The following is a 25,995-nucleotide window of genomic DNA, read 5'->3' on the forward strand; positions in this document are numbered from 1 at the left end:
TTACCCAACGGGTAAACGGTTATGCGGGTATGAGTATAAACGGTTATGGGTAAATAACCGCAGTTACCCATCCGCCATAACCGTTGCCCATCCCTATTTGTACCCGATTTTATATCATCGGCCATGCAATCGAGACCGTTCAATGATTAGAGTTCAAAACCGTCGGATGAAAAGTTAAAATTGGAAGGGAAACACTTGTTCTCAATATGAAACCTACTTATTTATTCATTTCTTGTGTTTTTTAGTAAACTAAGAATTTGTCAAACATTTGTATGATATCCCCTACTTTGCATTCCCATTCTTTGTAAGTGAACAATCAGGTCTCATTCCATCATGTTTTTCATCTTTGTGGCGAACGCTTTAGATTCTTGACATAAATTGTATGGTACCCCAACTTTGATTTCAAATCCCTTCCAGATACGTTCATGTGTGTTGGGATGGAGAAAGGAGAAATTAGGTTGCTATGAGAGTTTTACAAATTCTCCTTTATTCAATCGAAAAAAAAAAAAAAAAAAAAAACCTTACTAGGCCGATCCAACCACCTTATATTGATTTGTCATTTATGAAGTAAGATCTCTTCTCCAAATTTATTTTCTTTAACATTTTGTACTGATATTTTTATAGGGAAAAAAAGAAGAAGAGAAAAGTGAGAGAGGAGGGACTGAAGATGAGAGAATTTAGGTACTGTTTGGTATATGGGACGGGACGAAATGGAGTGGAATGAGGCGTTCTGTCCCACGTTTGGTGCACCTAAAACGGGTGGAGTGCGTTGTTTCACGGGTCGAATTTTGGGTGAATTTTAGTTCCGCCTCACTCCCTAGAATGACTCGTTTCATATCCGTGGAACACAAAATTATAACTTCTCCGCCTCTTTCTTCTTCCTCATTATTTCCATCCGATAGCATCTTTGCAGTCTCTTCGTTCCGTCCTATCCAGTTCCGTCCCTCTGCATATACCTTAGAGAAGAGAGAATCTTAGTCCGTCTTTTATAAGGTGGTGTGGAAATTAGTTATAATGCACATAGACGTTTACAAATTACTAAATTTGCCGTGGTAAAAAGTAACCCGGTTTGTGGAAGATAAGGAGTTAAGACGGAAAGAGTGAGAGAAAAGGTAAAGGCAAGATGCTGCCACTAAAGCTGGTGCGCTCTCTTGTGTTTGGAGAAACCATCAACAACAACCCTCTCCTTCTTCCCCAACATCACGACGACGACGACGACGACGACGACGACGACGACGACGACAATGGCAGTCAAAAACAAACGGGCGGCGGAGGAAGAAGCAGAAGCAGCAGCAAATCGAGAACCCCATTTCTCCTATTCCTCCCAACCAAAGAGATTGTCACTGACACTTACAGACTTGCCACCATAGCCAGAGACATGGGCATGGACTTGCATCCAACCCCATCTCTCTCCCACATCATTCTCTCCTTCCCGCCTCCGCCGCCGTCCTCCTCCTCATCTCCCTCTACAGCATCGCCGTCCTCATTTCCATCGTCGTGGTCCTCATCGTCGCTGTCGTCAACGTCTTTACCCGACGACGCGGTTCCCCTCCCCTTCCCCTGTCTCTCCGCCGCCCCAATTTCCCATCTTCGCGCATTTGTCAAGCTCTCCAAAGGCCTTTTCAAGCTGGTTTTTGTGCGCTCCGATTGCAAACCCAGTGAGGCAAATAACGTTGGCAGTCAAAGCAATTGGAATTGCAGCTCAATGTCGCTGTTTTCGCGGCTCACTGGTGACAGAATTGATACAATGGAAGGGTTTTCCCGGGCTTTGGCGGGACTGGGATGGACCCTTTTCAAGACCAAGGAAAACCCAGCAACGGATTCGAGGGAGAGGAGAGTTTTCGGTGGCAGACCGGTGTATCTATTTAGAAAGGTGGATACAAACAGGGTTAGAGCTTGCGCGGGTGGGGAGTGTAGGATTCGGGAGTTGAGGCTGCCCCCACTGGATTTTAGGAATGCCCCTTTGAGGATTTTGCACTACATTCTTCTTATGACTGATGATATCTTCTATCTTGCATAAACAACAAAAAGGTGTGTCTTGCCACCTCTGACTGTTTTGTGTTTTGTTTCTTCATTTCGACGTCGCTTGTAATCTCCTTATACTTTGTGTGTAGTGATACTATGCTAAGATATTATCAGTGAATCATACATCTTTTTGGAGTTTTCTAGCCAATGTATGCCAACCGTTGCCTTGAATTGGATCGTTTTGGTGTTTTGAACGTATAAATGTCTAGGAAGGATGAGCCATCCTTGGCTCGCCCCGGAATCAAAACGAAAATTAAGTTTGCTTTTGTGTTATTGCAATAGGGAATTCAAGGATGACATCATTTGAAACTTACAAGCATCCGAACAGTGGTTTAAAATTTCTCATCATGTTTTTGGAAGGCAGATTGAATTGACACTAGTTTAAGCCTAAGGGTGATGGTGCAGCGGTTTAAAATTTCTTATGCATTGTGTTTTTTGGAAGGAAGATTGACTTGATTCTAGTTCATAGTTTAAGGGTGACAATGGTTAAATCATAGTTTTGGGAACAAATTGACATGAGACTAAAGCAGAAGGGGGTTATTTTATAATTTTTTATTTCGTTTATCCTGAGATTTGAAATATCATGAGTATACTTATTATTTCTAGTACCATGACTCTTGAGATGACTCTTGAGCCTGTGGATGCACAGTAATTTAAAAAAAAAATATGGAAAAAGGAAGATGAAGAAAAACGTATGCTTGCTCACCCGATGTCTCTGGGGGTGGACTGATTGCAGCCATAATCAGTCCAACAATTGTAACTAGTTTACAACTTGAAGAACGTAAACCGAATGAAAATGAAAACCCATGAGAGCTGTTTAGGAAAATGGCCATGTTTGGCAAAAGAATACAAAAAGAACCCATCAGAGAAGTTCTTTCTTTTTCATTTTTCTTATTTTTGTCTCTTTGCTGCACTGGATTGGCTAAATTTTCATAGCTATCTCCTTCCCTCATCTTACTTTCTCTCACTAACTCTTTATCTCTCTTTCTAGGGATGTTCATGGCAGCTTGACCCTTCCTCTCTATGAAGGATTACCAAAATTGGCCACCGTCTATTCCTTCAAAAATATGATTTTCTTCAAAGGTACCCATTTAACTTTTTCTTGAATCATCGGAAAATATGTTATGGGGTTTTATATAACTTTCCTTGCCAATTGTAATTATGAATTGGTGAGGGATCACTGAATTGAGTTTTTTAGTTTTCAATTTTGTTTTAGTAAACCTCACCATTTTTAAATGATAGTTGTGATTGGGCGAGGTTTCAGTTATATGTATTTATCTTCTTGTAGACCTCACTATTTGTAAACTACTTATGCCATCATGTGGGTATCAAATTCTCTTCTTTCTGTTAGTAAAGGTTTTTAAGGATCTTTAAAATGTGGGATCCGTTTCTTAAAAACTAGGACTAGAAGTATGAAAATGGACTGAAATGAGAGGAAAACTGGGGCCATAATATTTGAACTCTCACTCTATGTGCTACAACGACTCTAAAATATTGTGGTACAATCATGTGGATGTGGGTATTCCAAACATGATGACATGTTATTGCTCATTAACCTGCAAGTTGACAAATTTAGTATTGTAAAGATTAGGTGGTTAGGATAGGCCTGCGTGGTTCACTTCAATCGTAATGAGGTGTGTTCGCTGGTTTGGCTTTGTGGTTTTGTTTCAAGTGTGATTTAGTAAGTGGATGACATTTTGAAACCTGGAAGTTCCATGAGTAGGTATTACAAACTTTCCTTCTTATTTTTACTAAAGAACATGTGACATTGGAACCATCCAAAGGGGAAAATGGGGGAAGAGTCGTTGATGAGAACGGGTAGGACTAGGAGGGGGTTATCGAGAAAATAGCCTGAAATAAGTAGGAACGTGTAAGTGGATAAGAGTGGTGGGTAAATATAATAGTATGTGATGAGGTGCCCTAATTCTGATTATGGGGTTAGCAAGTGACCACATTAGTAAAGTTAATAGAAGTCAGAATTTTTACTCTCTTCGGACATTGGGATAAAATTTTCTGGATGAACACAACTTTAGATTGTACGGATCAAATACAGTAGTGGTCATAATTCAAGGTCTATCAATGTAACTTAGCTAAATAGATATGAAGTTCACATTTTTTATGACAAAGAAACCGTACGTATCATAAAAATTAACAAACATATGAAAGAATTGTTGTTAGACTCTGAAGTAAAACATGTTGATGTCTATGTCTTCCAGAAGCCTATGCTGAGGAGGAAACTTGGGCAAGCAATTAGCAATGTTTGTAGCGGTTTCTAGATATAAGGAAAATTTAGTGAGCAGCTTATTGTTTCCGTCTTTAGATGACTTTCCCTGTGTAGCATTGTCCCCATGGGTGGGCAAACTATCGACATCGAAGTTGAAGTTGGTCTTCCCTATTAGGTCTTGAAGTGCCTTCTTCTTGTAAGTCCAACTTCCACTTCTCAAACTGAAGTTATATAAAGGAAGAAAACGTTGACCATACATAGCTATGAACTCCAGCGCAGCTAAAATGGACTCCAGTTCATCGTTTGACATGTAGTAGGGAAAGCTGATTCTAGTCCACCCTGGTTTCACTCCGAGATAGCCCTGTACATAATTTTCTTAGAACCCATAGTAATCTTAAACTGTGTGTTAAACGTTGAACATTGTAAGAAAATGTTTCGTTTCGGACTGTATGACATCATAAGTAAATCTTATGTTTGCCGAATTGGGTATTTTGACCATACATCAGGCTGTGCAATTTAGATTTACAGTCTGTCGCCATAAGTCTGGCAAGAGAACATTACCCGAGCATTGAAAACTTAGTGTGGTAGGAGAAGTTGAAGATGAATGGGATTAGGAATTACCTTCTGAATGGCAGATCTATAGGCATGTGAAAGAGTGTTATCAATTTTGAGGAGATTGTGACCATAGGGTGCAGCACAATCGCAGCCACCTCGAGCCTGAATACCGAATAGATCATTGAGTAGAGCTGCGACGAAGCCCCCATGAAGGGGCTTGCCTCTGCTGTTTCCTGTCTCTCCCCACATGTAGAGCCCTTGGTCAGCTCCCTCTCTGCCAATATCTGTTTTTGTGGCAGCCTTTGAGCAATTGGTCGTAGAATAAACGAGGAAGGACAAAATGGCTAGTCTTTGGGCGCTCGTATTTCCTAAAATCCATATGTTTTGGTTAGGGAGAAGCCTCTCTAGTGCCCTTTTAACATGGAGTTGCTCTTGCTTTTCAATGATTTGATAACCAATGTATTCCTTCACCCAGAAAGCCAAGGCTGCTCTAATTGTTTGGATGATTTGAGGAGTACCGCCGTTTTCCCTCTCTTCTATGTCCTCGCAGTACACTGTGTCCTGCATTTGTCACATAATATATGAACTTGCACATATGATAAAACTACAACATATGTGATGTTAGTTGCCATTAAACCGCTCTGTTAGAGAAAATCTCGAGTTCAAATCCCATGCCCGTTAGTTTGAATGGTCACATAAATGATAGAATTGGTTTAATAAATGCCTGAACACAACATTTCTTTTTTAATTTTTGTTAATAATGATTGTCATTGATAATGTATGAATGTAATATTAAGAGAAAATTGGAATATTGGTTTTTGAATTTTAACCTAATTGGACTGTGAGTATTAAGACTTGAACTTGTTACAATGTGGAGCGATGATCTCTTTCGGTAACTCTGTTCGAACCCATGTTCTTAGTTTTTCCTTTTAACCTTTTATTTTGGATGAAAATTCTAACGGTGTTACCTAGGAGGACTGTTGCTACATGAATCAATGCTCCAATTATCAGTAACATTAATTAAGACATATCTGTAAATTAATGACATAATGAAAAATTAAACAATCATAAAGCAGCAGAAGGAATTGCTTTGTTTTTGTGGTGTCAAGATGTCCAAGTCAGATGCTATGAATCTAGAACCAGATCACATGATTTTCGTGATTAATTGACAATTAATCCTACTTTTGGCAAAACACAAGATTAGTACTAGGATTAGGGCCAACAGGATCATTTTGGTGAGGAACCTGAATATTCGCAAATCGTGTACGTTCATCGTACATTATGCGGTTAGTTTTTGTCAAGTATTGTTTATGTTTATTTTTAAATAAAAATATTTAAAATAATTTCTGATCGTATGATGTACGATAAACAAATACGATTCACAAATTTTTGAAACCCTCACAAAAAGGATCCGGCAGGTATCGGAACTCGGGTTAGGGAATACCTTAGGATTGAAGCCATTGACGTAAGCAACAGTCCCACCTCCACAAGTTGACGGGGGAAGAGACCTGAGCTGATACAGGGCCTTGCTCATCACAAGTATGCCTGGGGTTCCGGGCCCACCTACAAACTTGTGTGGGCTCAGGAAAATACCATCGTACCCGTCCATCTGTCCACTCCTCATCTTAATTTCCACGTACGGCCCACTGTATTTATTTGTCACACACCGAATCAATACTAACACGAGAAAATTCAGTTTAATTAAATAACGACATGTGTCAGTATACCAACATCGCTTGTATACGAACAAAATTAATTTAATTAATTGGACCAATTTTTTGTTCAATTTAATTTAACCAATTTTTATTTTCAATTTAATTAATTAAGAACAAAATTAATTCAATTAATTTGACCAATTTTTTGTTTAATTTAATTAAATAAGAACAAGTAGCAGTATACCAAACTAGTTGATAAAAAATCATAAAAAAAAAAAAATTTGCAGTTTTTAGTTGTAATGTCCAAAGGTTCTACTTGCATTTGACTTTATATTTTTAACAAAGGCATTGAGGTTCTTCTGCGATCGATTCATCTCTCCTGATATGGCTTGTATGCAAAAACAAGATGAAAGAAAACGAGTGGTGGGGTGTAGTCGGTTTACCTTGCTGCGAAATCAAAGCATGCAAAGCCGCCATATTGATGAAGAAGTCGAGCGATTGCTCGTGTATCCGAATAAATTCCGGTCACATTGCTACAAGCCGAGAAGGAACCCAAAATCGGGCGGTTGGAGTACTTGTATGACTCGAGTTGTAGTCTAAGAGCCTCCATGTCCAACAAGCCATCCTCGTCCAGACCGATCTCGATCACTTGAGCTAAGCTTTGCCGCCACGAGAGGAGGTTCGAGTGGTGCTCGTAAGGGCCGACGAAAACCAACCACCTCTCTTCCATGCCTATTAAATCACTGCCCAGCATTCTATCTCTTAGGGTTGATGGCACGGCAATGCCCATCACTTCTTGGAGCCTTTTGATTGCTGAGGTAGTGCCTTGGCCGCACAGCAAGAGTGCATCATCCGCTCCAACCCCTAAGCATTTCTTCAAGTACTTGACTGCTTCTCCCACCATTTTCGTCGTCCGGTTTCCGACGAAGCTGTCACAGGTGTGAGTATTCCCTTTAACATGTCAACACACACGTTCATTTAGTAGATTTGTTCTTGAGATTAACCAACTACTCGTAACATTTGATACAATACAGAGTTAATATACGTACCGTAAAAGGGAAGGACATTTTTGACGATGAAGTTTTCGATGTAGAGAAGAGAGCGTCCGGAGGCAGTGTGATCGGCGTAGATGAGTCTTCGTCTCCCGAAAGGAGAACTGAATTCTGCAGCAGCACCGACGACTTGAGAGCGTAGCCAAGACAGCCTTAGCTGCTCGGACTCGCTCTTTGGCACCTCCTCCATCTCAAGTGTTGCACAGAATGACGATTCTCCGCCGCGGTTGCAGTCGTCATAAGGTGATGAATCTGATGATTGATGATCAGGAGAAGCTGATCTCGTACCAGTACTGCTGATGATTGCTGTTGGGGAAGGGGAGTATTGGGTTTCTCTTAAAATGGGTTCCTCCAAATATTCAAATTCCATATGTTAGTTAGCAAAGATTAACGAAAGGAAGAATTTATGAACAAGAAGAACAATGAGTTGGAAGGAACATGTCATACATACAAACATACATACATACATATATATATATATATATATATATATATATAATATAAAGAAGTTATGAATATTCCGGTGGGTTTGCAATTGTATTGACAAAGTAGATAGACAATGCGGCACCCGCATTGCATTAAACCAATGGGACCTATTAAATTCGATTCAAATATTGTGCCTTTTTCTTGCTGCCGCTGTCTTTGTGGAAGGTTGAACGCATTTGGATTGGATTTTACGCGGCTCTCATGCCAACAGTAAGTAAAATCCGAGTCTCTGACATCATTTTGGTTCCATACAAAACCACGGCTTACCTTTTCATTTTTTATTTATAAACAATATTTTACACTAAATTCATTTCAACAGCATGAAAGAGCTTCTAACGTGACTAAGGGCTGGTTTGGTATTGCTGTTCTTTGAAAAAAAAACTGCTGTGAGAATAAGCGGCTGTGAAATAAATCAGCAGAGTGTTTGATAAATTTTTTTGTAAAAGTGCTTTTGAAAAAAAAAGCAGCTTTGGAAAACTGGCTTTTTACAAAGCACACGGAGCTACCGTGCTCCTTTAATGAAAAGACCCACTATCAGACTGTTTTTTTTTTCAAAAGCACTTTTACAAAAAAGTTTACCAAACACTCTGCTGATTTATTTCACAGCCGCTTATTCTCACAGCAGTTTTTTTTCAAAGCATAGCAATACCAAACCAGCCCTAAGTATATGTCTGCAACTTTTTCTAGAAATAAAAAACAACCTAACTGTTTGAACTAAAAAATAAGGTTGCCACTTAGTACTATGATTTAGTGATATTCCTCTTCATTTATAAGTGAGAGGTCTTAGGTTCCATTCTCGCCAAAGATGAATTCGAACCACATCATTACTAGTCTATTGTGATATTAAGTTCACCCTCTCTTATTAATGTTGGCAGTATCCCTTGTTTAAAAAAAATGATGTCGGCCATTTTATGTTGGGTCAATAATCACTTACTAACCTAAACAACTTTGGGCCTTCGTTTAAAGAAAAAATAAACAGTGCCTCGGCCCAAACAGCTTTTGCTTTTTTATTTGAATTATTGAGCATGCTTTCACAAGGGGAAATACTTTGGACAATGCTCTGGTGAAAATTTTGATTCTGACTAGAGACAGAAATCTTTATTCTTCTTCAAGTATGTTATTTAATTAAATTTAATTCTTGAATTTAAATATAAGGATGATCATAGATTATATCATTTGAGTTATGTGAATTGGTTGATATTAAAAATGAGAATATGATTTGACGCTTGTATATGTTTTGTTTTCGGTTTTATTTTTTATCAGATTTAATTAAATGGAGCTTGCATGCCTCCTTCCTCTTATTATTCTTGGAGTTGTAATTTTCTATTACTCTGTTTCTGTAACTCTCATAATCCTTTAGTATTTTATTTTTTGAACAAACGATATTATTTACATTAAAGAAAAATATCACTAGACCGTAGTATTAAATGATTAATCCTTTAGTATTAGGTTTCTATTATGATGTATATATTTAGGATAGTTTATGAAGAAAAAAGAAATTAAGATGATCCCAAAAAGACTCCCACCTACCTCAACCTTTCGACTAAATTGTGTGGCTCGTAATTTAATCAATTAAGTTCATAATTAACTCTTTAATCTATATGATGTGATATCATTGAATTATTGCTTTTAATTTCTGTTTAAGAATGCACAAAACTTGTAACAAAATCCTCGCTAAATAATTATTTAATTGCAAAGGAAATTAAGAAATGATTTGTGCCATATTAGCACACTAATAACATAATTGACAAAATCTAAACAAAAGAACCAAATGGATCGAAGTCGAAATTGACGGACCAACAGAGGAGGCCAATTTGAGGAAAGAGGATCCTCTCTGTATCCATTTTGTGGGAATCCACATCTTAACCGTTCATCGTACATCGTGCGGTCAGTTTTCGTTAAATACTATCTGTATTTAGTTTTAAATAAAAAAATTAAATAATTTCTGACCGTACGATGTATGATGAAATATTAAAATATGAGAATTCCTAAAACCCTACAATTTAAATCCGGATGCGATCCAAGTCCCAATTTGAGAGACCTCCCGTTAACTATTTTCTCTTTGTATTCTACAAGGGAAACTTGAAGTAAACGAGAAAGTTAGTGTTGAATAGTGTCTGATGTGGGGACAGGTGGCAGCAAATATAATGAAGGGGACACTGAAACTTCTGGGACAAATCACAACCAGTCCCTTCCTTCAGTGTCCAGTCCTGCGATCTCAGGTCAGCTCTCTTTTCCGACGGCTTTGCACTCTACTCTTGCATTTCGCTTTCCCAATACCAAACCCTAAATCCCTCCCACTGTTTCGTTCTCAACCATCAATCCAATCCAATCCAATCCAATCCAATCCCCTTCGCCTTCAGGCTTCCGGTGCCGTACACCTCAATTCCAATTCCAATCCTATCCTATCTCCCTCTTGCTTGCTCGCTCTTTCTTCAACAATCGAACACACAAACACTTAATATCTGTCCTCTGCTTCTTCAGTCTAGTGCGGCGGCGGCAACAAAATTGAAAGGAGCAATGTAAGCACCCCTCATCGATTTTGCTTGTCAATTTCTTTCTGCATCTACTTAATTCTCTGAATTATACATTGTTATAGGGTTTTGATTTTCTATTAATAGGGGTTTGATTTTTCAATGCATTGCGATATGAGGCTCTGTGAATTGAAGTTTAGTTTAGCAAAATTGTAGCTTATCCATTTAAATCCAATCCAATCCGCTATACCAAACGAGGCCTTAATATGGGTGTGGGATGTCATGTTTGTGGTTGTCCTGCTGTAATAGTTTCTTTTTCTATTATTTGGTTTATAATTCTTAAACTATTTCCTGTTTACTTTTTAGGTTTGTGGTTTCTTCACATTGTATATGTTCATATAACAACTTAGGTTTGTGATTTTACAGTTATTATCCTAGCATGCTTTTATCTTATGTTGTTAATTATAACTTGGTCGTCGACATGCCTCTCTGACATATTTCCCATGCACTGCTGTTTTTGCTTGTCAGTGGATCTAACCGTAACAGGGTCTATAATGACTCTACGTGGGAGCAATGTTTAGATTAAGTCTTATTAGAGGCTACAAGGAGATGCAGAGTTCATGTTTCCGGCTTTTTTAATCTCTTTACCGGCCCTTGTATTATGCTTGGAGGGTTAACTTCCTTTTACAGCTGGAACTGAACTTTTGTTACCTGCCATTATTCTATGGAACGGCAGTTCTTGCCTTATGTTTCTTATGATTGTACACTTGATGTAATGACCTGGATGTCGGAATTATACCAAAATAGAGAGGTTCAATAACTCAGTTGCACAAATTGCCATCTTGAAATTAAACCTCAACACTTGATGGGCAAGGAAAGCTTATCGGAAGCTAGCATTGTAGCCTGTGAGGACGATGGCTCACCTGGACATAGTGATGATATTGGTACTCAAGCACGCCATAGTCTTGACAACGAGGCCAGCTTGCTAACTTGTCGCGTGTGCCATTGTACTGAATCGGACAAAAGGGGAGATGCAGCGTTAGGGTTTTTGGGTATTGTTCCTCCTTTACAAGAAGCATGTATAAGCAACGGGGAAGTAAAACCTCATAGTACGCTAGTCCCTAAAGATGCTGAATGTGATATTTCCGCCCAGAAAAATGTTGGAAAAGAATCTGGTTTTTTGGAGTTTATAAGCCCTGATGGAGAGGTTTTCATATGTAGTGCTGATTTAGAGACTGGTTCATGTCACCATGAAGACATGTTAGTTGAGCTTGGTTGCTCTTGCAAAAATGACCTTGCTCTGGTACACTACGCTTGTGCACTCAAATGGTTTGTCAACCATGGATCCACTGTTTGTGAAATCTGCGGACGTGTTGCAAAAAATATCAGAACTTCAGACTTCAAAAAGGTTATGGTCTCCTTAAAGGAGTATGAAATATTGAGGGAAAGAACTGCTAGGGGGGAAGCCGATGCCGCACAGGTCAATACATGTGCAGGTATAGATCCTGACGCTGTAGCTGCTATCAGAAGGCAACGACTGAGTGAAATTTCGCTGTGGTTTACTCCATATGGTAATAGTAGCAATAACAATAATACAGATAGCAATTCTGTTGAAATTTCACAAGTTGCATCGGAACAACCTTTGAATCCTGTCATTGTTCCTGCTGAAAATCCTGCAACCAAATGGGCTGTGGAAGGTACTGGAATTCTGCTTGCTACAGGGCTTCTTACTGTTACTCTTGCTTGGCTTATAGCTCCTCGTGTTGGGAAGGTACGTTAGATTTGGTGTCATTCAATTATCAAAAAATGGTGCAGATAGGAATTTTTTCCCTTTAAATTCTGCAAGCTTTGTGGGGAAATTAATTTATTGGACCATTGACTGATCTTTACATGCTAGTCAAATTTGAATTTTTTCAGACATTAAGAATTTTTTTTTTTGTCTTGAGAAGAAACGATAGAATTTTATTAAAACAATGGAAGGAATTACAACAAATGGATAAGAAATCCACCAACTAGCAAAACTAGCTGATTGTCTGTTTTCATTTCTTTTTTATTCTTCTATGGTGAACCATAATTCTAAGCGTTGTGATTGGTTTGCGAGGCCTATTTTCTCTAGTATTCCTAGGTGGTCTAGGAGTTGAATTAGTAAAGAAAGAGTACTATCCTAGTTTTACTAGGTTTAACCACCTAGTCTTCTTTTCAAAAAAATGAAAAGATATGTAACCCCACGGCCTATGTGATATAATTAGGCTGTTTCTGAGAGCACATTGTCATGCAAAATACGTATTGAGAGGTATGGTGTGAGAGAGGGATTGTTAGCACTGCTTTGGGGTTTTAGCTAGGGTTCAACTAGTGCTTGTAATCTGTGCTATTCTTCTTCTCAAGGGATCACATGGGGAAGTTGGCAAAGTTAGCCGAACCTCAACAACAATTATTTGTGTGTTGTGTGTGTTTGTTTCATTTGAGTTCATATTATTCTGCAATATCGCATATTTAGCTTCCTAGGGTTTGTGTTTCATCACAGAACAATATTACCAAGATCTTAGAGGTTAAGAGAAATTATGGATCACCTTCATAATTTTTAGAATATATGTGATCTTTGGGACAAAATTTTGTTTTTTGAGGTATGGATTCGGTGCTCAAAGATTGAGTTTCAGCTTGAGACTGAGTAAGGAATGGTATGTTTTGATGCACAAAACCGGAGGTCTTGGAACAACGTAAATCCGACCGTGAATCTGCAAGAAATGTAAATAACACAAGGTGTATCGTGGTTCACCCCAAGGTTTGGGCTACGTCCACACGATATTGTATTTCTGAGGGAGAGAGAGCTCTGAGAGTGAGCTTTGAGAGGGGGTGAGAGGGCCTAGGGATTGGCCTCCTCTAATTGTGAGGGTGATGAGTCATTTTATAGAATAAGGGCTCCTCACTTATTACATATTTGCTCCTTCCTTTATTACATAATTACATTTGAGTCTTCCGAGTATTTATACGAGATATAAATACGGAGGCCCTAAGTATGGTGTAAACAGTAGTCCCCCAAATCTTCAGTCAAGAGTCTTTTGGCTGGAGACTTGAAATTCAGTCCATGTGTGGGCCGAAGTAATTAGATGTCGTCTTGAACTGGTACTTGATATGAGGCGGTGCTTAAAGTGAAACGATGCTCAACTATAAGTAGCACATGTTGCAAGGCTGCTCGGCTTGTGGCTTATGTTGCCTTGGTTGGCTCGGCTTGTGGCGCTTGAAGGTGAGGGGGTCCCTTTTATAGAATAAGGGCTCGCTCCTCAATACATAAATGATGGGCTAGAGTTGATGCTCGCGGTGAGGCGGTTGCTCAGTAGGCGGCGATGCTCTCTAATGATGGTGAGGGAGTCCTTTTTATAGAATAAGGGCTCACTTCTCAATACATAAGTGATGGGTTAGGAGTGATGATCACGGCGAGACGGTTGCTCAGCTGACGGCATTGCTCTCTAATGAAGGTGAGGGAGTCTCTTTTATAAAATAAGGGATTGCTCCTCAGTACATGAATAATGGGTGCTCTCTAATGAAAGTGAGGGAGTCCCTTTTATAGAATAAGGGCTCGCTCCTTAATACATAAATAATAGGCTAAGTCCCTCAAGTATTTTTCATGAGGCCCAGTTGAGGCCCAATATATGGTACATAATGTAGTCCCCCAAGTCTTCGGTCAATAGAGTCTGTTGGCTGGAGACTTCAAATTGAATCCATGTATGGGCCGAAGTGACGGTTGTTTGGAGGCGGTATTTGTATACCCTACGCTGAAGCTTTGTAGGTAAAACTTTGCAAGTGAAGCTTTGAAGTTAGAGCTCTGTAAATGAAGCTTTCGAAGCGGGAGCTTTTGTAAATAAAACTTTTGAAGCTAGAGCTCTGTAAATGAAGCTCATGAATGTTTATGTTGATTGACATGAGTGATGCTCATGGATGTTAACATGAGTGATGCTCATGAATGTTGACATTAATGATGCTCATAAATGTTTATGTACGATTGTCATGAGTGATGCTCATGAATGTTTATGTACGATTGTCATGAGTGATGCTCATGAATGTTTATGTACGATTGTCATGAGTGATGCTTATGTATAATTTGGAGTACTTGGCGTACTTTTGTTCACCTGGTTGGTGGCATGAAGGAGAGTATGGGTTGTACATTTCATCACTTGGTTGGTGGCATAAATGGCTAGTTGCCAAATGATATTAGAGTACGGGTTGTACATTTCATCACTTGGTTGGTGGCATGAATGGCTAGTTGCCAAATGCTATTAGAGTACAGGTTGTACATTTCATCACCTGGTTGGTAGTAATAGCGGGAGGTTGCCGAATAATTTTGGGGTACTGGGCATACTTTTGATCACTTGGTTGGTGGTAATAGCGGCAGGTTGCCGAATAATTGTGGAGTACTGGGCGTACTTTTGATCATCTGTTTGGTGTTATTTTGGGCCTATGGGCCTTCGTCCTCCACACAACATTCCAGCCAATTTATTTTGGGCTTTGCCGTTTTTATTATTATTATTATTATTACTGTCTGATGGGATTTATACAGATGTCTCCGAAAGATAAGAAAAATAAATTACATGTTTTCAGCATGTTGATGGGCATCTTTTGGTCCAACAGAAAGTGGAGACGGGGAAACTTGGTGGGCATCTTCTTATCTTTAATCATATTATCCCGTGGGATAGTGGAATAGTGGAGCATCTTCTTTTCGGCTTTTCCTTTTCTGCTTTCTTTTGCTTTTACTTTCTCTTTTCTGTTTTTGTTTCTTTTCCTGTAGCTTTACTGGTAGTCTCCCTTTTCTTTTTTTTTCTCTTTTGCGTTGTCCCCCATGTGTTCCCCCATGATTCTCCTCGCTGGCCTCCACATGCATGCTAGTAATATCAACAGGTCCAATCATTTCAGCCACCCCACCGAACTGAGCATTAGCATTCACCGAAAAGAAGAGGAAAAATTGGGCAGCTATCATGCATCTCCTTAGCTTCACGATATGCAGCTTCCAACTTTTTGTTACGGTTTGGTGTGCTGGCCCAGACACCATATTTGATGCTCTTGTGAACATTATCTTCACTGTATGACTTGATAATGAAGAACTTAGCATCTTTGTTTGTAGAAGCATTATGTTTGGTGTTCTCCATAGAGCTATCAGCCATGATTTGACTCTTTGGCTTTGGGGCCCTCGGGCCCCGATTCTGCTCATAAAGAATACCAAGGGGGGTATTGCAACTGCATATAGGACCGCGGCCCCTTACATGCCGCTTGCTATTTTCTAATGATAGAAAGCCACGATTGTTAGCTCCAAAGCTAGAAAACGATGCACTTCCAAGGCCAGATCCCTGATTATAACCACTGGGCATGTAGCCTCTGTTATAAGACTTCGAGATTGACTAGCATCTCAGCACTAACTTCACCAGTGAAGGCACCACCCTTCTTGACCCAGCAGTTTTGTGCCGCGACATGGAAATCGAGCCTCAACAAACTCTTCCCTACTGGAATAAACACATACGGTGGGCTAACCACAAACTCCACAACGTCTTGTGATGGAACTTGTCCCTTGTTCAGTATGTTGACGATCTTCTTCACCTCATCGAAGGTTCCATTGCATTTCTAGTTGCCACCGACGAAGAACTTCCTGCCCATTTTTCTCGATAATCTTGAAATCGCATAGCGGATAATGTAAAAACTGTGTTGTGAGCCTTCGGATTTTTAGGGTCCTCCAATCGTCGTCCGCCGGCCAAGACCTTTGCTGCTTGGCAGAGGCGGAGCCAGATCTGTCACCAACCTTTCCCGTTGCCTCTCTTCTTCCAGCGTCGGGACCCTCCAAACCCTCCAAACCCATCAGCCCAAAATCCATCTCAGTAATCAGGCATGAGGTGGCTGATCTTCCCTTCTTCCAGCGCCATCTTCCGCTTTGTAATTTTCAACCAAAATGCAGATGTCGGTAAAACTAAGCACCAAGCTCGTGAAACCACTTCCCAATCCGATGCCGACGATGGCCAGAACCGAAAGCCCCTTGCTTTTCAGCGGTGGCAAAGGGTACCCATAAAGCTCTTTGTTTCCCTCAAACGATGTCGCATCGAATCTCGGCAGGTTCCCACTCCGATTGCCAAGCGAGATCGGAATTGGACCTGCGAGCTGCTTGTTGGAGACGTCGAAGGCGGAGAGGTGGACGAGAAGGTCCAATTGCTGGGGAATGGGGCCGGTGGGGAAGTTGGAAGAGAGGTCGAGGGCCTGGAGGTTGGTGCAGTTGGCGAGGAAGGGGGAGATGGAGCTGCGGAGGGAGAGGAGAAGTAGAAGCAGTTCTAGCAGGAGTAGAAGCCGAAACCATCTAGGCAAAAACGTCAAGTTGTGGGAAACTTTGGTTGCGTTTGGTAACTTTGAAGGTTTAGGATTTTGGGTTTTGGAGAAAACAGAGAGAGAGAGAGATTGGTGCTTTGTTTGAAGAGGTGAAAGAGATCAGAAGCAAGAGAGAGGCAGAGAGAGTTTTGGTTGTCCCCTGGGTTTTTTGCAGATTCACGGCGGAGGTGAAAAATTGAGAGAGAACCGACATAACTTTTTGTGTCGATTCCCACAGATGGCGCCAAATGTTGATGCACAAAACCGGAGGTTTTGGAACAACGTAAATCCGACCGTGAATTTGCAAGAAATGTAAATAACACAAGATGTATCGGGTTCATCCCAAGGTTTGGGCTACGTCCATACTAATATTGTATTTTTGAGGGAGAGCTTTGAGAGTGAGAGCTTTGAGAGGCGGTGAGAGGGCCTAGGGATTGGCCTCCTCTAATTGTAAGGGTGAGGAGTCATTTTATAGAATAAGGGCTCCTCACTTATTACATATTTGTCCCTTCCTTTATTACATAATTACATTTGAGTCCCCCGAGTATTTATACGAGATCTAAATACGGAGGCCCTAAGTATGATATAAACAGTATGTAATCAATCTGTTAAACTCTTTGAAAGTAAGCAGTGGAAGAAAGAGAGCGAGATTCAACAATGACAGGACTATGTATGGTTAAGGCTCATGTATGTTGTGGTTGAAGCTTGATAGGGAGAACCCTATAAGTTGGGTGATTCCCGCAGGCTGCTATTCTATCATATGTGAAAAGCGTAATAATGGACTGGAAGGAGCTGTGTACTAATATTTATTTAGACTTTGGCTGATACCAAGTTTCTAAAAGATGTTAGGCGCTAGTCAGGCGGCTGGCTAGGGACACTTAGGCGGACTAGGCAGATTTAAGTAAATTTATTATATATCGTATAAATAAGTGCATTCTTATACTTAAAAAGTACACATTTGCATTGGGATGCATAAATCTTGAAAAATAGGATGATATATAGATAATAAAGTATTAGAACCTAATGAAAACTTGAGGAACAAGCATATAATGTGTTTTTATCCAAGTATTCAACAAATCTCTTACAATTTAGTGAAAAAATTAAAAGCAAAATGAAAGATCTATTTTCGGTCTAAGTGAGAGTCGAGACCTAGCTAGGTGCCTAGGCAGATTTAGGCAGGCTAGATGGGGATTTTTAGAACAGTGGTTTATACTGCTTAGGCTGTGTAGCGTTTATTGTATAGATCAAATTATGATTTGTAATCTTTGTCTAGTTACTTGCAGTCTTAAGTAGAATTATTGGATCTCGATTTCTCCTGAGTTCAATAGAATCTCCCTCTCCCTAATTTGGCTTGATTGGAAGGGGGCAGCCTTAAAGTTTTTATTAGGGTGTTTCCTTCTCGTTTGGAGCTGTTTGTGTTTATTCTGTTTTGTGTTCGGGGGTGGACCATTCTCTTTGTTCCTCGTTTTTCTTCTTTTTAATAATACAATCTTTCTTTTTTTTTAAATAAAACAAGTGCTTCCTAGGATAAAGTTCTCTTCATATCAAGTCAAAAGGGCCTTTAATCAACTTCCTCGTCTTTTCCTATTAAGGCATTCTTAGAAATAAATCATGTATTACACCATATAGTTTCCTTTAATCACCGTCATTTATTTCATTATTTGATAAACTCTAGTTTTTTGTGCAGAAAACTGCCAGAAGCGGTCTTCATATTCTCCTTGGAGGAATTTGTGCTTTGACAGTTGTGGTTTTCTTTCGCTTTGTAAGTAATTATACCTTTCTCGTTTTTCATTTTATCCTCCATTTATAATGTTTATTTGCATTGAATCTGGATGGTGCTCTATGTGTGGATTTCACTAGACATTATTAAAATGGGCAAACCCTTATGGTTTACCTTCCTTCCCACCACCCTTCTTCCTCCCTCTTTTCCCCCATATAATTTCCCGTTATCTCAATCACAAAAAGTGAAAACTAAAAACGAACTCTATGTTGTGATTTCCTTGCCTTCAATCCTGTACTTGATTTGAATTGATATTCATAGGTTGAAGAAAGTTGTGTTATGCTTCGTTTTCAACTAATCATATACATTTGAGGGAATTTTGATTCTATCCAACAACTACCGGAATCATTATGGACCGAATGAGACCGTAATAATCATTTTGGTTTTATATGTTGCAGTTTGTGCTCACCAGGATCAAGTATGGACCTGCACGCTACTGGGCAATATTATTCGTTTTCTGGTTTCTAGTTTTTGGTATCTGGGCGTCACGGACACATGGTTCCCATACAACATAATTTTCTTGGATCTTTTTGTTTGTTTGTGTTTGTATTTGTTAAACCATTGTCTTCCAAAGAAACCTCAACACAACAGAATTTATATATTTCAGAGTTTATTTGTTTGTTAGCCTGTCTTTGATGGGTGCATTTTCTGTACTTCAATTTTTCCTTTTTGAAGAACAAGACATCTGCAATTACATTACATGATGTAGCCAACAACAAAAGAAAATCGAACATCATGTAACATATAACATGGTCTCATCTCATGAACCCCATCAGATCTAATACGAAACTCCGGCGCCACAGCAATCATGCAAAGGCAGTGGTACTTCTGGATCATTTATATACGGTCGTGGCTGCTGTTGTGCGGCTTAGGCAGACAAGTAAGATGTGCTGTTGTGCGGCTTAGGCAGACAAAAGTGAGAGGTCTAAAATTCGAATAAACTGAGAAATGTCACGACCACATTGAAAGTAATGAAAATTGGTCATGTGTGCCGCGCGTGGATGGGCTTTTATGTCTTTTTACTTGAGTCTGTATGAGCTCTGCGTGCCCAAGCTGTAGGATTAACCTAAAGACCACGCCACCAACAGAAACCAGAAGTGAATGCCGAGACTGAGAGAGAGCGATTGAGGCGTCACGATTATGTAAATCACACGATGTGATGGTTGAAGGTTGGATTCTATTTTTATTTAAAGAATGATTCCAACCATCAACAACCATATCATATGATCCACAGAGTGGTTTAAAATAAGTCTTCTAGCAACACCCCTTTTAGGTCGATTCGAAAGAGACACTAATCAAGCACAACAGAACCAACCAGCATTCAACAATTGAACAAGAAATTGCAGTCATGTGATAACAAATAATAAGGAAACTAAGAAAGCATCCAAACTGAGAACAAGTGGCAAAACCTATATATATATGTGTGTATATTCCATGCTGGGAATTGGAAGAAACATTTAATTTAACATTTGGAAATGTTTACTGCAAAGCATTAGAAACAGAGTAAATAAAGTCCAAGAAGCCTGTCCCCTTAAGAATACCTTTCCCAGTCAAGAGTTCAAAATCTAACAACAACAGGAACCCAATCACTGCCGCCTTCCCGTTTATTATTTCATTCCTCCCCGTGAAGCCGAACGCCACTTCCATACCCTCATCCACCACCATTTTCACCTGACATCGCATACCATACGCGAACACGTTAACTTCGGACTAGACTACTGTGATTTGTCTGTAAGAAGGAATGGCTCGTTGCACTTGCACCGCAAGTTATTAATAAGAAGAAAAAGAAAAGTACCTCATCCACATTGACATCTGTGGCTGTAAAACCAGGTTGAGCCTTGCCACTGAAGACAATCTCGGCGGCAGCGGCAGCATCATCGGAAGCAGGGCCGAGGCTGATGTAAATGTTCTCTTCATCAGTTTTGACGGGGTAAACGAAAAGCGTCCGCAAAGCAGGTGTAAGAACTCTCAGCACGGGGTTTTTCGGATACCACTCCTTGATGCCTCCGGTGCGCAGATCAAATGTGCTATCAGTTGATGGGCAAACTATACACCCATCCTGCACCCACAACAGTTAACTCTTGATTCGTTATTCAATCAACTACAAAAATGTGCCAAGCGTATAATTGCTACCTACCTGGGTGAGCTTGGCATTGAGAAGGCCTTCGCTGTAAGCCCCTTCGGCAGGGGACCGATTCTCTATTGCATACACCTGATCCTTGTACCACAGCAACAGTATGGCCTCCCCATCCTGAATTATCACCCGCCGCTCCCCCCTTGGCAGCGCCGCCAGCGGCACCACCGGCACCCAGTTGTCTCCTCCTCCCCCTGACGCCGACCCTTCCTCCACGGACACCTCCATCGCCTTGCACCTCGTCGTCAGGACTACCCGAGAGGTAGGATGGTAATTCCCCACAGTAACAGATGATGATACGGGAATTGGATTAGCAGCAGCATGAGCATGGTAAAAGCTGTGCGGCGGTTTCTGGGAAGTGAGGAGGGGGCGGGCAGATGCAGCAGGTGTAGGACGAGCACTAGGGTGGTAAATTCGGGGCAATGCCGGGGAAAAGGGTGAGGCAGTGGCCATGGAAGGAAGACTGGTAATGTTTGGGTAGAGGAAAGAGTGAGTAGCAGGAGAGGAGAGGTGTGGAGGTGAGGGAGAGAAAGTGAAGGGTCAGCATCCTTCCGGACCCACGGCAAGTAGATATTGGATAATTCAAAGGTTGAGCAAAGGTATGGTCCTTGTGCGAGCCACAACCCCTATTATTTGGCCTTTGGATTTAAATTCAGTTTATTTAACATTTAACGACAGAGAGAGGTGGGTTTGGATTAACAAGAAACTAGTAATAATATGATTTAAATTTGTATTTGGTGAGAATATGAGTTAACAATAATATGATTTAAATTCGTATTTGGTGAGAATTGAACCTAAGACTCTCACTTACAAGTAAAAAAGAATATAACTACATCGTAATACTAAATGACACTAAATTCATCTTTAGTCTACCCCTATTTTTATTTTGAGTTATTTCGTTTTGGAAAATTATCAATAACTCTAAATTATATTCATTTTTCTTTCAATCTCTAATTTATGCTTGCTACTCATTAGCAGAGGCTCTTTATTGACTAAAATATTATGAAATTATGGTAAAACCCTTCATACATAACTTGTAACATCCCACATCGTTCAGGGAAGTAGATCATGTAAGTCTTATATGTATATTCCAATCTCTACCTGACACAAGATCTTTTGGGAACTTACTGACTTAGGATTTCATCGGAACTCCGAAGTTAAGCGAGTTAGGGTAAAAGCATTCCCAAGATGGGTGACCCACTAGGAAGTTCTCGTCTGAGTTTCCAGAAACAAAACTGTGAGGGCATGGTCGGGGCCTAAAGTGGACAATATCGTGCTACGGTAGAGTCGAACCCGGGATGTGGTAGGGGCCTGGGCGGGGATGTGACATAACTTCAATCCAAACTAGTTATGATCGTGGGTAAGTATATAAAACACAAAATAAGGGGTAAATACGGGGTAACTCGGTGTGGTTGGGGATGTATTTTAGGTTTGTATTCCACACGACATGTCTTACGTGGTGAATCATGTGATGGTAGTCAAGAGAAGATGAAATGTCTATGTGAGCCTTCTAAGCTCCGAAAGAGTGGACTAACGTGGCAAAGACACCAGCTAGTTCGTTTTAAAAAAGAGAGGAAATTGATCAATTTTATATACTTATGAGATAAATCAGATGAAAACAAAATAGTTTAGGAGGTAAATTAGTAAGGAGATGATAGTTCATGCGATAAATGATTGTTTAAAGAAGTAAGGTGAGAGTAGGGATGAAAAACGGTTATGACGGTCGGGTAACCGCGGTTATTTACCCATAACCGTTTATGTTCATACCCGCATAACCGTTTACCCGTTGGGTAATTGCATAAACGGTTAATCATATCCATAACCGTGTACCCATTTAACCATAACCGTTTACCAATTTAACCATAACCATTTACCCGTTTTGAACCCGTTTGTCATTTTTTACCTATTTACCATTTTTCACCCATCTACATGTTTTTTTTTTACCAACTTAAAAATTACAAAAGAAAATTTTATTATAATTTTCGTTTTCTGATAATTAAACACATATATTAAATTTTAATTGCTTCAAATGGATGAGAAGATGTCTTTATATTGCTTCAAATTGACTTCTCAAATTAAATTGATTAATCAAATATTTTACTTTAGTTAGTCGCTTGACCCCCATCAAACCGACCTGACCCTTAGAGCAAGCCCACCGGGGGTGGGATAGGCCGGCACCCAATGGAAAAAACAGGCTGAGACTTAGCCAATTCACTTCAGCCCGTGGAATCGACTGGCACCCAGCCCAAGCCAGTCCACAGGCCGGCCTAAAATCAACAAACCTTGGGACCGGCTCAAGTGACGCATAGCTGACGCCAGCATAGTGTAAGAGGGAAAGGAGCCACGGAGCCATCAACATCGCCAACATGAACAACAACGCCAAATTAGCTGCGATGACGAACATCAGCAATAGCCCTAGTAGCCACAGCAACACCGTGGAGTCCTCATCCCCGCCATCTCCGCGCCCACTCGACCTCACTCTCAAAACCCCCCTCTTGTCCACCGGCAGCGACTACTTCACCGCCGCGATTCAACCACCCCCCTCTTGTCCATCGGCGACGGCTACTTTACCGCTTCCCGTCCCATGAGCTTCTCCAAATCTGCATGTGCATTTCCCCCAAATCCGACTACCTCCCACGATTCAACCACCTAAGATTGGAACTTTTGAGCTTTTATGGGAAAGTGGAATTCTGGGATTGGAGTTTTGGGGTTAGAGCTGTGAGTTTATGAGAATCGGGTTTTTGTGTGTGGAAAGGATGGGAAGTTGTAGGAGATGAAGGGAAGGAGAAGTCAAAAAGTAAAATTAAAATTATTATTTTATAATAAAAAATAATAATATTTTAATAAATTGACCAGCCTATTTTTTGTTTAGGGATGGAAATATTTTGGCTTATTACTGTTTACTAGGGTCTATTACTGTTTACTTGATTGAATAAATACGTAAGATGCTGACGTAAAATTTTTAGAGATGGACTTGCTCTTAGGATATCTCAAGGGCTGGACTTCTTTGCCATGGTGTGCAAGTCCAACACCAACCGGTGCGATATTTGTTTGAAATATCATCACCGTAACGTTTTTTATGCGTAAGTAATTCTTGCTTCCTACCGACACTTAAAAATCAACGGAAGGACAGATCTGTCAAATAAAATTTGTGGATTTTGAGTACAGCAGCACAAAAGCAAATCCATAAAGAATCCGCTTGATGCCAGCAACACCTATACAAAATTCACTAAACAAGAAACTCAGTTTACATATATTAAATTAAATGGATAAACGGATACTTGCTATAATTTTGGGTAATATCTATAATCAATGGATACCCATTATAATCATAGGTAATACCATAATTATTTATTTAAATTTCACGAATAAACGGTTATACAGTTTGTTCATTTAAATGGTTATCTCCGTGAAATTTAAATAGGCCGGCAACCATGCGTATTTTGCCCATCGTAGGTGAGAGAGATCAGAAAGGAAAAAAAGGGAAAAAGAGAAGATGGGACGGAGCGTATCGAAGTCGCCGTCGTACAGCAGAGGTCGAAGCCGGAGAGATCGAAGCCGCTCGCCCTACTCCACCTCCAGGTCACTTCTTAACCCTCATTATCCCATATTTTACAACTTAAACTCTCCAATTTTCAAATATTTATTCAAATATTTACAAGTTTCTGATTAATTGGTTGTCGGAAAACACAGAAGAAATCGTTCGAGTGCCTCCCCGCGCCGCCGTAGGAGTCGGTCGGCAAGTTACAGGCGACGCAAGAGTCGGTCTCCGACACCCAGGCGACTTAATAGACGACATAGAAGCAGAAGCAGAAGCAGCTCTTTGTCTCCTCCTTTGCCCAAATCTCACAGTCCACGCCTGACCTCAAACGAACGCAAAAATGCTGCTGACAAACTCAAGAAAGAGGAGGAAGAAAAAATCAGGTCTATTTTCTTGATTGTATAAACGATTCTTAATGTGTTGGTAGTTGGTATATGTGAATTAGATAATTTTACAAGAATTGGATGAAATGTGGTGTTTTGCATAACATTTCGGTTTGGATAGTTTGCGGATTTTACTTTCGCCGACCGTGGTGTGTTTGTTGCTTCTGTTGAATATGCCGTTTTCCCTATTAGGCGGCAGCAGGAGGCCGAACTCAAACAGTTGGAAGAGGAGACTGCAAGGAGACTTGAGGAAGCGATTCGGAAAAACGTGGAGGAGAGGCTGGCTTCAGATGAAGTTAAGTTAGACATTGAGAGGCGTATAGAAGAAGGTTGGAAGAAATTGTTTGAGGATGTTAAGTCTCAACTTGATAAGGAAAAGGAAGCTGCTCTTTTTGAAGCAAGACGGAAAGAAGTAAGCAACTTGGCTTCTGGCCTTAATTTTATCTCCTTTCATTTGGGTTGCCACATGAACACAAATATGACATTCCGTCTTAGCTTTGGGAATTTTGGCCCTAAAATGGTGCTGTTGAATGAATAAACTTGATCAAATAACGCCATTATCGTCAATGTTTTCACATCCTATCATCTAATGTTTTTATTGATTATCCCCATAATCATTTGATGCGGTTCCACACATTACTCAGGAACAAGCTCGGAAGGAGAGAGAAGAGCTTGATAAGATGCTGGAGGAGAACCGGAGGAGGGTGGAAGAGGCTCAGAGAAGAGAAGCTTTGGAACTGCAGACCAAAGAAGAGGAACGGTATCGAGAGTTGGAGCTGATTCAGAGACAAAAAGAAGAGGCTGCGAGGAGAAAAAAACTGGAAGAGGAAGAAGAACATGCAAATCTGATGAAGTTGTCAAGTAAGAGTAAATCTCGGTCAAAGTCTTTTGGTGGTGGTTTTTAACGGTGGCATGTGCCGATCATTTTGTACTGCTATCTGCTACCATCAAATACTATTGACTGCAAGTCTAATATTTGACAAATATTAGTGAGATATCTTGTTTTATCCTACACATAGTTGTTTCTCTCTTTGATTGCCTCTGGATTTGAAGGTCCTCAAATTGTGACTTGTTGACATGTGTTTATTCGGTTAAGGTACTAGCCTACTAGCTCAAAAAATGAAAGCTGAAACTGGAAATGAAATCGAACAGCCTAAAATCTCTTTACATTATCGTAATTATTGATCCTTCTACTGTTTACTTTGTCATCTGGCAAATTCCCACTCTATTCCAATCTAAATGCAGAATACCAACACCTACTTACAGTATCAGTTCAAATTTATAAAACTTAATGAGTTGCGCTTGACGTAAACCTACTCAGCAGTCCTGTGCTTATTATGTATTGGA

General features: G+C 40.1%; 5 protein-coding genes across 5 annotated transcripts; 3 read left to right on the forward strand and 2 right to left on the reverse strand.

The window, feature by feature from the left end:
- The first annotated feature begins 1,025 nt into the window (after positions 1 to 1,025).
- LOC103400281 (uncharacterized) lies at positions 1,026 to 3,380 on the forward strand. The gene is made up of 2 exons (XM_008338933.4): positions 1,026 to 2,031; positions 3,017 to 3,380. The coding sequence occupies exon 1, from the start codon at positions 1,124 to 1,126 to the stop codon at positions 2,018 to 2,020; it is 897 nt and encodes a 298-aa protein (XP_008337155.3). The 5' UTR covers positions 1,026 to 1,123; the 3' UTR covers positions 2,021 to 2,031; positions 3,017 to 3,380.
- A 643-nt stretch (positions 3,381 to 4,023) lies between these two features.
- Positions 4,024 to 7,971, reverse strand: LOC103400280 (uncharacterized). Its single transcript, XM_008338932.4, has 5 exons — positions 7,509 to 7,971; positions 6,903 to 7,410; positions 6,249 to 6,450; positions 4,871 to 5,365; positions 4,024 to 4,610 (listed from the first exon to the last, which is right to left on the reverse strand). The coding sequence occupies exons 1-5, from the start codon at positions 7,879 to 7,881 to the stop codon at positions 4,200 to 4,202; spliced, it is 1,989 nt and encodes a 662-aa protein (XP_008337154.3). The 5' UTR covers positions 7,882 to 7,971; the 3' UTR covers positions 4,024 to 4,199.
- Positions 7,972 to 10,046: 2,075 nt separating this feature from the next.
- LOC103456289 (uncharacterized) lies at positions 10,047 to 19,209 on the forward strand. Its single transcript, XM_029093630.2, has 4 exons — positions 10,047 to 10,519; positions 11,000 to 12,242; positions 18,498 to 18,572; positions 18,989 to 19,209. The coding sequence occupies exons 2-4, from the start codon at positions 11,337 to 11,339 to the stop codon at positions 19,103 to 19,105; spliced, it is 1,098 nt and encodes a 365-aa protein (XP_028949463.2). The 5' UTR covers positions 10,047 to 10,519; positions 11,000 to 11,336; the 3' UTR covers positions 19,106 to 19,209.
- A 771-nt stretch (positions 19,210 to 19,980) lies between these two features.
- LOC103431352 (uncharacterized) lies at positions 19,981 to 21,340 on the reverse strand. Its single transcript, XM_008369499.4, has 3 exons — positions 20,728 to 21,340; positions 20,386 to 20,649; positions 19,981 to 20,261 (listed from the first exon to the last, which is right to left on the reverse strand). Exons 1-3 carry the CDS (start codon positions 21,175 to 21,177, stop codon positions 20,070 to 20,072), a joined length of 906 nt encoding a protein of 301 aa, XP_008367721.3. The 5' UTR covers positions 21,178 to 21,340; the 3' UTR covers positions 19,981 to 20,069.
- Positions 21,341 to 24,106: 2,766 nt separating this feature from the next.
- LOC103431353 (uncharacterized protein At1g10890-like) lies at positions 24,107 to 25,826 on the forward strand. The gene is made up of 4 exons (XM_008369500.4): positions 24,107 to 24,306; positions 24,418 to 24,648; positions 24,841 to 25,060; positions 25,293 to 25,826. Exons 1-4 carry the CDS (start codon positions 24,221 to 24,223, stop codon positions 25,551 to 25,553), a joined length of 798 nt encoding a protein of 265 aa, XP_008367722.3. The 5' UTR covers positions 24,107 to 24,220; the 3' UTR covers positions 25,554 to 25,826.
- Positions 25,827 to 25,995: the final 169 nt, after the last annotated feature.

The sequence above is a fragment of the Malus domestica genome, chromosome 15 (genome assembly GCF_042453785.1).
Source record: "Malus domestica chromosome 15, GDT2T_hap1".
In the NCBI taxonomy this organism is placed as follows: Eukaryota; Viridiplantae; Streptophyta; class Magnoliopsida; order Rosales; family Rosaceae; genus Malus; species Malus domestica.

Bases quoted from the DNA above. Each gene is read 5' to 3' on its own strand.
- LOC103400280 (XM_008338932.4), bottom strand. From the start codon at position 7,881: ATGGAATTTGAATATTTGGAGGAACCCATTTTAAGAGAAACCCAATAC. The intron at 5,366-6,248 runs GTATTCCCTAAC...TGACAAATGCAG, and splicing joins TCAATGGCTTCAATCCTAAG to GACACAGTGTACTGCGAGGA. The intron at 4,611-4,870 runs GTAATTCCTAAT...AATTATGTACAG, and splicing joins ATAGATCTGCCATTCAGAAG to GGCTATCTCGGAGTGAAACC.
- LOC103400281 (XM_008338933.4), top strand. From the start codon at position 1,124: ATGCTGCCACTAAAGCTGGTGCGCTCTCTTGTGTTTGGAGAAACCATC.
- LOC103431353 (XM_008369500.4), top strand. From the start codon at position 24,221: ATGGGACGGAGCGTATCGAAGTCGCCGTCGTACAGCAGAGGTCGAAGC. The intron at 24,649-24,840 runs GTCTATTTTCTT...TTTCCCTATTAG, and splicing joins GAGGAGGAAGAAAAAATCAG to GCGGCAGCAGGAGGCCGAAC. The intron at 25,061-25,292 runs GTAAGCAACTTG...CACATTACTCAG, and splicing joins TTGAAGCAAGACGGAAAGAA to GAACAAGCTCGGAAGGAGAG.
- LOC103456289 (XM_029093630.2), top strand. From the start codon at position 11,337: ATGGGCAAGGAAAGCTTATCGGAAGCTAGCATTGTAGCCTGTGAGGAC. The intron at 12,243-18,497 runs GTACGTTAGATT...TTTTTTGTGCAG, and splicing joins TAGCTCCTCGTGTTGGGAAG to AAAACTGCCAGAAGCGGTCT. The intron at 18,573-18,988 runs GTAAGTAATTAT...TATATGTTGCAG, and splicing joins TTGTGGTTTTCTTTCGCTTT to TTTGTGCTCACCAGGATCAA.
- LOC103431352 (XM_008369499.4), bottom strand. From the start codon at position 21,177: ATGGCCACTGCCTCACCCTTTTCCCCGGCATTGCCCCGAATTTACCAC. The intron at 20,650-20,727 runs GTAGGTAGCAAT...TTGTGGGTGCAG, and splicing joins TCAATGCCAAGCTCACCCAG to GATGGGTGTATAGTTTGCCC. The intron at 20,262-20,385 runs GTACTTTTCTTT...ATGCGATGTCAG, and splicing joins CAGATGTCAATGTGGATGAG to GTGAAAATGGTGGTGGATGA.